This window comes from Bombina bombina, chromosome 1, assembly GCF_027579735.1.
Source record: "Bombina bombina isolate aBomBom1 chromosome 1, aBomBom1.pri, whole genome shotgun sequence".
Classification (NCBI taxonomy): Eukaryota; Metazoa; Chordata; class Amphibia; order Anura; family Bombinatoridae; genus Bombina; species Bombina bombina.
Genome location: NC_069499.1, coordinates 418,289,968 through 418,302,497, shown reverse-complemented (window position 1 = coordinate 418,302,497; position 12,530 = coordinate 418,289,968). Strand labels below are relative to the sequence as shown.

General features: G+C 41.5%; 1 protein-coding gene across 2 annotated transcripts in view; it reads left to right on the top strand.

Annotated features, from left to right (window-relative positions):
- Nucleotides 1-12,530, top strand: part of LY75 (lymphocyte antigen 75) — a 1,208,875-nt gene that overhangs the window by 783,533 nt on the left and 412,812 nt on the right. For both annotated transcript variants that reach the window (XM_053698349.1, XM_053698347.1), the window contains one exon: nucleotides 4,710-4,781. In XM_053698349.1, coding sequence (XP_053554324.1) covers nucleotides 4,710-4,781 — 72 coding nt within the window. The remainder of the gene's footprint in view (nucleotides 1-4,709; nucleotides 4,782-12,530) is intronic.

The window sequence follows — 12,530 nt, the reverse complement described above, 5'->3', positions numbered from 1 at the left end:
ACTGAGTCATGAATCTGATAGACCATTGACCTCAAGCAAATAGTCACACACCCATTGATGACATACAAAGTAATACCAATTGGTTCATGGAAGCACGTGATGACAGCACATATTGGGATTGGCTGACCAGCTCACATTATGGCTCTTAAAAGGGACCTGTTAACAAAGCATCGGTTTGTCAGTTACAACATTGAGAAAGGCCGGCAGAAAAGCCAAAATGCATTTGTTTTAAAGTTTAATATATGTGCTCTTCAGCCCTGGCACCTGAAGCCAACGTATCCAGCTATCGGCAAGGAAACAGGGGGGGTTTAACACGACTTTTTACTTTTCTATTTAGTGGTGGGGTGTGTGTTCAGGGTTCGTTCCCTGTTTTATAATTACTTAAAGGGACAGTCTACACCAGAATTTTTATTGTTTTAAAAGATAGATAATCCCTTTATTACCCATTCCCCAGTTTTGCATAACCAACACAGTTAAATTAATATTCTTTTAACCTCTGTGATTATCTTGTATCTAAGCCTCTGCAAACTGCCCCTTTGTTTCAATTCTTTTGACAGACTTTCAGTTTAGCCAATCAGTGCCTGCTCCCAGATAACTTCACGTGCACAAGCACAGTGTTATCTATATGAAATACGTGAACTAACATCCTCTAGTGGTGAAAAACTGTTAAAATGCATTCTGAAAAGAGGCTGGCTTCAAGGTCTAAGAAATTAGCATATGAACATCCTAGGTTAAGCTTTCAACTAAGAATACCAAGAGAACAAAGCAAAATTGGTGATAAAAGTAAATTGGAAAATTGTTTAAAATGACATGCTCTATCTGAATCATGAAAGTTTATTTTGGCCTAGACTGTCACTTTAACCCCTTAATGACAACTGACGTACCAGGTACGTCATGCATTAACAAGCAGTTAATGACAATGGACGTACCTGGTACGTCAGTTGTCTAACAGAGTGCTGGAAGTGATCACAATCACTTCCAGCAGCTATGAGGGTATTGCAGTGATGCCTCGATATGGAGGCATCCTGCAATACCCCTTTACAAGACTCCGATGCAGAGAGAGCCACTCTGTGGCCCTCTCTACACCGGTAGTGATGGTGCCGATGGTGCCTTTGTCCGGTGGGAGGAGGGAGCGTGTGCGCGCGTGCACGATGCGCGTGTGCACGGGTGTGCGTGGGCGCGCGTGTACGTGCACATGCGCGCATTAGCCACACTGACACCAATGAAAAAGGAAGGGGAAAAAAAGTTATAAATAAAATTAAAATAGTTTGGTTTGTGGGGCCAAACTGGGTACTGGCAGACAGCTGCCAGTACCCAAGATGGCGGTAATTAGGTAGGGGAGAGGGTTAGAGAGCTGGAGGGGGGGATCAGGGAGGTTGGTGCTAAGGCAGGGGTCCATCACAACTAAAATATTTTATAATTTTTATTTAAAAAAAAAAAACTTTTATTTAGTACTGGCAGACTTTCTGCCAGTACTTAAAATGGCGGTAACAATTGTGGGGTGGGGGAGGGAAGAGAGCTGTTTGGGAGGGATCAGGGGATGGGATGTGTCAGGTGGGAGGCTGATCTCTAAAATTAACCCTGCAAGCTCCCTACAAGCTACCTAATTTAACCCCTTCACTGCTGGGCATAATTCACGTGTGGTGCACAGCAGCATTTAGCGGCCTTCTAATTACCAAAAAGCAACGCTAAAGCCATATAAATCTGCTATTTCTGAACAAAGGGGATCCCAGAGAAGCTTTTACAACAATTTCTGCCATAATAGCACAAGCTGTTTGTAAATAATTTCAGTGAGAAACCTAAAATTGTGAAAAACGTAAAGTTTTTTTTTATTTGCTCGCATTTGGCGGTGAAATGGTGGCATAAAATATACCAAAATGGGCCTAGATCAATACTTGGGGTTGTCTACTACACTACACTAAAGCTAAAATTAACCCTACAAGCTCCCTAATTAACCCCTTCACTCCTGGGCATAAAACATGTGTGGTGCGCAGCGGCATTTAGCGGCCTTCTAATTACCAAAAAGCAACCACAAAGCCATATAAGTCTGTTATTTCTGAAAAAGGGGATCCCAGAGAAGCATTTACAACCATTTGTGCCATAATTGCAGAAGCTATTTGTAAATAATTTCAGTGGGAAACCTAAAGTTTGTGACAAAATTTGTGAAAAAGTGAACTTTTTTTTTTTTTTATCGCATTTGGCGGTGAAATGGTGGCATGAAATATACCAAAATGGGCCTAGATCAATACTTTGGGATGTCTTCTAAAACAAAATATATACATGTCAAGGGATATTCAGGTATTCCTGACAGATATCAGGGTTCCAAAGTAACTAGCGCTAATTTTGAAAAAAAGTGGTTTGGAAATAGCAAAGTGCTACTTGTATTTATTGCCCCATAAATTGCAAAAAAAGCCAAGAACATGTAAACATTGGGTATTTCTAAACTCAGGACAAAATTTATAAGCTATTTAGCATGGGTGTGTTTTGGTGATTGTAGATGTGTAACAGATTTTAGAAAAAGTGTGTTTTTTTCCATTTTTTTCTCATATTTTATCATTTTTCTTTTAGTAAATTATAAGATATGATGAAAATAATGGTATCTTTAGAAAGTCCATTTAATGACGAGAAAAACGGTATATAATATGTGTGGGTACAGTAAACGAGTAAAAGGAAAATTACAGCTAAACGCAAACACTGCAGAAATGTAAAAATAGCCATTGTCATTAAGGGTAAGAAAATTGAAAAATGGTCCGGTCATTAAGGGGTTAATAAAGTTTATGTTTAACTTATTCACCCTAGTTTTGGAAGGAGTGCTACAAGCCCCATCCCCTTTTTCTTTCCTGGTTTTATTGTAATAATTAGGAACAGCACAGGACCTGTTGTTTTAATAGGTTCTTTTTCCTAAATGTATTGTTCTCAGTGCCAGTATATTTTTCTTTTCCTATTATGATATGATATATACAGTATCTCACAAAAGTGAGTACACCCTCACATTTTTGTAAATATTTTATTATATCTTTTCATGTGACAACACTGAAGAAATTACACTTTGCTACAATGTAAGGTAGTGAGCGTACAGCCTGTATAACAGTGTAAATTTGCTGTCCCCTCAAAATAACTTAAAACACAGCCATTAATGTCTAAACTGTTGACAACAAAGTGAGTACACCCCTAAGTGGAAATGTCCACATTGGGCCCAATGTGTCAATATTTTGTGTGGCCACCATTATTTTCCAGCACTGCCTTAACCCTCGGGCATGGAGTTCACCAGAGCTTCAGAGGTTGCCACTGGAGTCTTCTTCCACTCCTCCATGACAACTTTATGGAGCTGGTGGATGTTAGAGACCTTGCGCTCCCCCACCTTCCGTTTGAGGATGCTCAATAGGGTTTAGGTCTGGAGACATGCTTGGCCAATCCATTACCTTTACCCTCAGCTTCTTTAGCAAGGCAATGGTCGTCTTGGAGATGTGTTTGGGGTCGTTATCATGTTGGAATACTGCCCTGCGGCCCAGTCTCTGAAGGGACGGGATCATGCTCTGCTCGGTATGTCACAGTACATGTTGGCATTCATGGTTCCCTCAATTAACTGTGGCTCCACAGTGCCGGCAGCACTCATGCAGGCCCAGACAATGACACTCCCATCACCATGCTTGACTGTAGGCAAGAAACACTTGTCTTTGTACTCCTCACCTAATTGCCGCCACACACGCTTGACACCATCTGAACCACATAAGTTTATCTTGGTCTCATCAGACCACAGGACATGGTTCCCATAATCCCTGTCCTTAGTCTGCTTGTCTTCAGCAAACTGCAGATTTTTTTGTGCATCATCTTTAGAAGAGGCTTCCATCTGGGACGACAGCCATGCAGACCGGCGTATGGTCTGAGAACTGACAGGCTGACCCCCCACCCCTTCAACTTCTGCAGCAATGCTTGCAGCACTCATACGTCTATTTCCCAAAGACAACCTCTGGATATGATGCTGAGCATGTGCACTCAACTTCTTTGGTTGACCATGGCAAGGCTTGTTCTGAGTGGAACCTGTCCTGTAAAACCGCTGTATGTCTTGCCCACCGTGCTGCTGCTCAGTTTCAGGGTCTTGGCAATCTTCTTATAGCCTAGGCCATCTTTATGTAGAGCAACAATTCTTTTTTCAGAGTTCTTTGCCACAAGGTGCCATGTTGAACTTCCAGTGACCAGTTAGAGAGAGTGTGAAAGTGATAACACCAAATTTAACACACCTGCTCCCCATTCACACCTGAGACCTTGTAACACTAATGAGTCACTTGACACCGGGGAGAGAAAATGGCTAATTGGACATTTCCACTTAGGTGGTGTACTCACTTTTGTTGCCAACGGTTTAGACATTAATGGCTGTGTGTTGAGTTATTTTGAGGGAACAGCAAGTTTACACTGTTATACAGGCTGTACACTCACTACTTTACATTGTAGCAAAGTGTAATTTCTTCAGTGTTGTCACATAAAAAGATATAATAAAATATTTACAAAAAGGTGAGGGGTGTACTTAATTTTAGGAGATACTGTATCAACAGCCGTTTATATAACTTGGTAAGTGAAAATCAAATTAAATTAAAATACATGTATGTATGTATTTATGAATTACTTTCCCTTGAGGCCTAGATTGACTGAAGTAAATGACCTGCAATTTTGCTGGCTTCTTTAACAGATTTTTTTTTTGTCTTTTAAAGGTTTCTTCAGTTTTTTTACCATATGATTTTCATGAAGAGGACTATGACTTTAAGGACTGTGCTGCTTTTAAGGTTAGTCATTTTTTATTAATCATATGTGCTTTTTAGTGGCCCAAATTAATAGATACTCATGATATTGTTGATGGGGCTAATTTTTAAAGAGCAATAGGTATGTAGTAGACCTCAGAGGCCCTAGCTAATGATCACCAGAGGGAGGGAAGTGGGGGGACCACTACACTACAGAAAAATAAAAAAATAAAAGTAGTTATAGGTACTGGCAGACAGCTGCCAGTACTTAAGATGGCCACAATGAGGGGGAGGGTTAGAGAGCTATTTGGGGGGGGGGGGACAGGGAGGTGGGAGGTTTGAGGAGGATCACTACACTGCAGAAACAAACAAATATATAAAAATAATAATAAACTTAAAGTGCATACTGTCTGCCAGTCTCCTAAAATGGTTGTGACCATTGTGGGGGTGAAGGATGGTAGAGAGCTGTTTGAGAGGGATTAGGTAAGGATCAAGGAGTTGGAGGTGTCAGGTGGAAGGTAATCTCTACACTACAGCTAAGATTATCCTTACAAGCTACATGATTAGTTCCTTAACTGCCGGGATTAATAGTGTTTAAAGTGTTGTGTGCAGCTGCAATTAGAGGCATTCTAGTAACCAAAAAACAATGGGACCTAAGAGAAGCTTTTATAATCATTTGTGTCATTATTGCACAGTAGTATGTAAATAAATGAGCTGAGACACGAAAAGTTTGTGAAAAAGTAATGATTTTTTTATATATATTATTGCATCTGGTGGTGAAATTGTGGCATGAAATATACCAAAATGAGCCTGTGTACTTAAAAAAAAATAATATATTTATATATATATATATATATATATATATATATATATATATATATATATATATATAGTTTTGACAGGTAAAAATAATGTGGGCGAGTTCTTCTCTGAAATTCCCTTTGGCTATCTCTTCTGTTTGTCTATGCTTTCTTGTGACCCTCCTTATCTTATCTTTCATCAGGATAAGGCAGTCTTAATGAGTTTGATTTCTTGCCTAAACTTGTGTCTTCAGACAATATTGATCTTTGCATAATTTGGATTTTTTTAGAGCATTGAAGTATTACATTGATCCTACTAAGGATTTTAGACAAACTTCTAGATTTGTTCACTTTTTGTGGTTCTAGGAAAGGACAAAAAGTTTCTGCTGTTTCTTTGGCCTTTTGGTTAAAAATTTTGATTTATAAGACTTACTTGGAGGTAGGTTAGCCTCCACAAAAACGGATTACTTCTCATTCTACTAGGTCAGTTGCTACTTCTTGGGCTTTTAAGAATGAGGCTTCTGTTGACCAAATTTGCAAGGCAGCTAATTGGTCTTCTTTGCATACTTTTACTAAATTCTACCATTTTGATGTTATTGCTTCTTCTGAGGCAGCGTTTAGTAGGAAGGTCCTTTAGGCAGTTGTCTCAGCTTGTTTTTTTCTTCTATAAGGTACGACAAGTCCACGGATTCATCCTTTACTTGTGGGATATTATCCTCCTGCTAACAGGAAGTGGCAAAGAGCACCACAGCAGAGCTATCTATATAGCTCCTCCCTTAGCTCCACCTCCCAGTCATTCTCTTTGGCTACTCTAAGTACTAGAAAGGGTAAAGTGAAAGAGGTGATAAAATATTAGTTTTTAATTTCTTCAAGCAAGAGTTTTTTGTTTTAAATGGTACCGGTGTGTACCATTTACTCTCAGGCAGCAGAGGGATGAAGACTTCTGCCTGGAGGATGATGATCTTAGCATTTGTCACTAAGATCCAGTACAGTTCCCACAGAGGCTGAGGGGTACAGGAAACTTCAGTGTGAGGAACGTTTTCATGCTATATAGCAGTGAGGTATGTTCAGTCATTTTTTCTGGAGAGACTGTGTATTTCAGAAAGGCTGACAGTATCCCCATGAGGGTAAGGGTAAGCAGTAATCCTAAGAGCTAATAGAAGGGCATTACTAAGCTTGCAATAAGGGGCTAATTAAAAAATGGTTCACACTGAGTTTTTGAATGTTTGTGGGCAAACGTTTTGTAACTGGGAGTGCTTTTAACGTTTTGTGGGCAATAACGTTTTTTGGGCAACTTTATTGAGGGTACACTTGGCTTATTTTTTTGGGTCTCAGAACCCACATGGCTAGTTTAAAACCGCTCTGGTGCGGTTCTTTGAGGCTGTTGAGACATCGAGTGAGATGGGCGGTGCCTATTTTCGTGCCTCAGATGCGCAGTTGTTTTCACTCAGCAAGCAGCCAGCTCCAACTCCTGAGGGCCCTTGTGGATGTTTTGGGCCAAATCGAAGCTTTAACCCCATATTTACAATCCCTGAGGGCAGGTAGGCGCCACAGCAGGGCTGTGGCGAGGTGCTGGGGGTGTTTTTTCCGGATTTAGGCCTTATTTCAATCCGGTTTGCACATTAAAGGGTTAAATGTTTCATTTTCTTGTGGGGCAAACTTAACTACACAAATTGAGTCTGCTATCAAAAATTTGAAAAGTTTTGTGCATTTTAAAGCTGTTTTGCAGAACGTGTATGCTTTTTTTCTCTTAAAAGCGCAGTACCGTTTTTTAAAGTGAATGTAAACTCTGCATCATCTCTAAAGTTCTGCGTTATATTAATCTTAAAATAACTTGACTTTCATTCATCATTTTATTTATTTCATCGCAATTACCGTCATTTTCAATGTTTTTATATCGCTCCCGTCGTTATAATCCTCCACCCGGCATTTGCTATCTCTCCTTGTCATTTATAGCCACGATCAGCATAATGAATCACGGCGCTAACCACAGGGGGACCCAACCCCTTTGTGTGTCGTCACTAGTCCGCATTGCGCTTGCGCTACAACATGTTTCCTATAACTTTGTTCACAATTCACCCATGCGCATTTGAATAATTCACGGAGTTCATTGATTCTTGAAATAATATACGGATTGGTAAGTTTAAAAAGGGCTCCGTATTCTACAATCACATACGATTACCAGTATAACTAAAAAGTATGAGCGAAAATGTAAGATATAAGACAGCGGAATCATTGTTTGACGCATGCGCAGTGAGTAACTGAGACGGGAGCGAGCATTGCCACTAAGTAAACAGCGGGTGGGACCGCTGTATACGTAATATTGCATAGAAGGAGGAAGTGGAGAGTGGGAGGAGCAGGTATAGTGAAAATACGCTATTTACAAATGCTGATAAAAATTAAATTACACCTTTGATTAAAAAATAAAAGTGGCGGTATGATTAATATACTTATTCTCTATATATGTATAATTTCATAACAGTGAAAATTGACAATCACTTTAAGATTGTTATTTTTTCACTAAATAAAGTGTTTTCAAGCTTGTTTATAGTCATTACTAGCCTGTTCAACATGTCTGACATTGAGGAAAGTCAATGTTCAATATGTTTAAAAGCCATTGTGGAACCCCCACTTAGAATGTGTCCCTCATGCACTGAAAGGTCAATAAATTGCAAAGAACATATTTTAGCTACTAAAAGTATGTCGCAGGATGATTCTCAGTCAGAAGGGTATCAGGTTATGCCATCTAATTCTCCAAGTGTCACAACCATTAACGCCCGCACAAGCGACGCCAATTACTTCTAGTGCGTCTAATTCTTTTACTTTGCAAGATATGGCCGCAGTTATGAATACTACCCTCACAGAGGTTTTATCTAAGCTGCCTGGGTTGCAGGGGAAGCGCAGTAGGTCTGGTGTGAGAACAAATGCTGAGCCCTCTGACGCTTTATTAGCCATATCCGATGTACCCTCACAATGTTCTGAGTTGGGGGTGAGGGATTTGCTGTCTGAGGGAGAGATTTCTGATTCAGGAAAGATGTTCCCTCAGACAGACTCAGATATGACGGCTTTTAAATTTAAACTAGAACACCTCCGCTTGTTGCTCAGGAAGGTTTTAGCGACTCTGGATGATTGTGACCCTATTGTAGTTCCAGAGAAATTGTTTAAAATGGACAGATTTCTAGAGTTTCCTGCCTACACTAATGTTTTTCCGGTCCCTAAGAGGATTTCGGACATTGTTATTAAGGAGTGGGATAGACCAGGTATTCCGTTCGCTCCCCCTCCTACTTTTAAGAAAATGTTTCCCATATCAGACACCATGCGGGACTCGTGGCAGACGGTCTCTAAGGTGGAGGGAGCTATTTCTACCCTGGCTAAGCTTACAACTATACCTATTGAGGACAGTTGTGCTTTCAAAGATCCTATGGATAAAAAATTAGAGGATCTCCTAAAGAAAATATTTGTTCATCAGGGTTTTCTTCTCCAACCTATAGCGTGCATTGTTCCTGTTACTACTGCAGCTGCTTTTTGGTTCGAGGCTCTGGAGGAGGCTCTTCAGGTTGAGACCCCATTAGATGAGATTCTGGATAGAATTAGGGCTCTCAAGCTAGCTAATTCTTTCATTACAGATGATGCTTTTTAAATGCCAACATTAGCGGCAAAGAATTCAGGATTTGCCATTTTAGGGCGTTATGGCTTAAGTCCTGGTCTGCTGATGTGTCATCAAAATCGAAGCTTTTAGCCATCCCTTTCAAAGGTAAGACCCTATTCGGGCCTGAACTGAAAGAGATCATTTCAGACATCACTGGAGGGAAAGGCCATGCCCTTCCTCAGGATAAGACAAATAAGATGAGGACCAAACAAAATAATTTTCGTTCCTTTCGAAACTTCAAAGGTGGTCCCTCTACCTCTTCCCCTGCTTCAAAACCAGAGGGGAATTTTTCTCAATCCAAGTCAGTCTGGAGACCTAACCAGACTTGGAACAAAGGTAAACAGGCCAAGAAGCCTGCTGCTGCCACCAAGACAGCATGAAGGGGTAGCCCCCGATCCGGGACCGGATCTAGTAGGGGGCAGACTTTCTCTCTTTGCTCAGGCTTGGGCAAGAGACGTTCAGGACTCCTGGGCTTTAGAAATCGTAACCCAGGGGTATCTTCTAGATTTCAAAGATTCTCCCCCAAGGGGGAGATTCCATCTTTCTCAATTGTCTGTAAACCATACAAAAAGAGAGGCGTTCTTACGCTGTGTAGAAGACCTATATACCATGGGAGTGATCCGCCCAGTTCCGAAAGCAGAACAGGGGCAGGGGTTTTACTCCAATCTGTTTGTGGTTCCCAAAAAAGAGGGAACCTTCAGACCAATTTTAGATCTCAAGATCCTAAACAAATTCCTGAGAGTCCCATCTTTCAAGATGGAGACCATTCGGACTATTTTACCAATGATCCAGGAGGGTCAATATATGACCACCGTGGACTTAAAGGATGCGTATCTACACATCCCTATCCACAAAGATCATCACCAGTTCCTCAGGTTCGCCTTTCTGGACAAGCATTACCAGTTTGTGGCTCTTCCCTTCGGGTTGGCCACAGCTCCCAGAATTTTCACAAAGGTGCTAGGGTCCCTTTTGGTGGTTCTAAGGCCGCAGGGCATAGCAGTGGCGCCTTATCTGGATGATATCTTAATTCAGGCGTCGACTTACCAACTAGCCAAGTCTCACACGGACATCGTGTTGGCTTTTCTAAGATCTCATGGGTGGAAGGTGAACGTAAAAAAGAGTTCACTTATCCCTCTCACAAGAGTTCCATTCCTGGGAACTCTGATACATTCGGTGGACATAAAAAAAATTCAGACGGAGGTCAGGAAATCAAGGATTTTAACCACCTGCCGAGCTCTTCATTCCATTCCTCGGCCGTCAGTGGCTCAGTGTATGGAGGTAATCGGACTAATGGTGGCGGCAATGGACATAGTTCCGTTTGCTCGCTTGCATCTCAGACCACTGCAACTATGCATGCTCAATCAGTGGAATGGGGATTATGCAGATTTATCTCCTCAGATAAATCTGGATCAAGAGACCAGAGACTCTCTTCTTTGTTGGTTGTCACAGGATCATCTGTCCCAGTGAATGTGTTTCCGCAGGCCAGCATGTGTCATAGTGACGACGGACTCCAGCCTATTGGGCTGGGGTGCAGTCTGGAATTCCCTGAAAGCACAGGGTTTGTGGACTCAGGAGGAGGCTCTCCTCCCGATAAATATTGTAGAACTGAGAGCGATATTCAACGCGCTTCAGGGGTGGCCTTAGCTGGCTTCGGCCAGATTCATAAGATTCCAGTCGGACAATATCACGACTGTAACATATATCAATCATCAGGGGGGAACAAAGAGTTCTCTAGCGATGATAGAGGTTACCAAAATAATTTGATGGGCAGAGACTCACTCATGCCATCTATCAGCAATCTATATCCCAGGAGTGGAGAACGGGGGAGTGGGAACTCCATCCGGAGGTGTTTGCACAATTGATTCAGCAATGGGGCACACCAGAATTGGATCTGATGGCGTCTCGTCAGAACGCCAAACTTCCTTGTTACGGATCGAGGTCAAGGGATCCTCAGGCAGTACTGATAGATGCTCTAGCAGTACCCTAGTCGTTCAACCTGGCTTATGTGTTTCCACCATTTCCTCTCCTTCCTCGTTTGATTGCCAGAATCAAACAGGAGAGAGCTTCGTTGATTTTGATAGCACCTGCGTGGCCACGCAGGACATGGTATGCAGACCTGGTGGACATGTCATCTATTCCACCATGGACTCTGCCACTGAGTCAGGACCTTCTGATTCAGGGTCCATTCCAGCATCCAAATCTAGTTTCTCTGCGGCTGACTGCTTGGAGATTGAACGCTTGATTTTATCCAAGCGGGGTTTCTCTGAGTCGGTCATAGATACCTTGATTCAGGCTCGAAAGCCTGTCACTAGGAAAATTTATCATAAGATATGGCGTAAATATCTTTATTGGTGCGAATCCAAAGGCTACTCATGGAGTAAGATCAGGATTCCTAGGATTTTGTCCTTTCTCCAAGAAGGATTGGAGAAGGGGCTTGCAGCTAGTTCCTTAAAGGGACAGATATCTGCTTTATCAATTCTTCTGCACAAGCGTCTGGCAAATGTTCCAGACGTTCAGTCGTTCTGTCAGGCTTTAGTTAGAATCAAGCCTGTGTTTAAACCTGTTGCTCCGCCATGGAGTTTGAATTTAGTTCTTAAAGTTCTTCAAGGGGTTCCGTTTGAACCTATGCATTCCATAGATATTAAGCTTCTATCTTGGAAAGTTCTGTTTTTAGTTGCTATCTCTTCGGCTCGAAGAGTTTCTGAACTATCTGCATTACAATGCGACTCGCCTTAACTTGTTTTCCATGCTGAAAAGGTGGTTTTGCGTACCAAACCTGGATTCCTCCCTAAGGTTGTTACTAATAGGAATATCAATCAGGAAATTGTTGTTCCTTCTCTGTGTCCTAATCCTTCCTCTAAGAAGGAGCGTCTGTTGCACAACTTGGACGTGGTTCGTGCTTTGAAGTTTTACTTGCAAGCAACCAAAGATTTCCGTCAAACATCTTCTTTGTTGTCTATTCTGGAAAACGTAGTGGTCAAAAAGCTATGGCTACCTCTCTTTCTTTTTGGCTGAAAAGCATCATCAATCTGAAAGGATTACGACTCACTCTACTAGAGCGGTGGCTTCCACATGGGCTTTTAAAAATGATGCTTCTGTTGAACAGATTTGTAAGGCTGCGACTTGATCTTCACTTCATACCTTTTCCAAATTTTACAAATTTGATACTTTTGCTTCTTCGGAGGCTATTTTTGGGAGAAAAGTTCTTCAAGCAGTGGTGCCTTCTGTTTAATCATCTGTCTTGTCCCTCCCGTTCATCCGTGTCCTGTAGCTTTGGTATTGTATCCCACAAGTAAAGGATGAATCCGTGGACTCGTCGTACCTTATAGAAGAAAAGTAAATTTA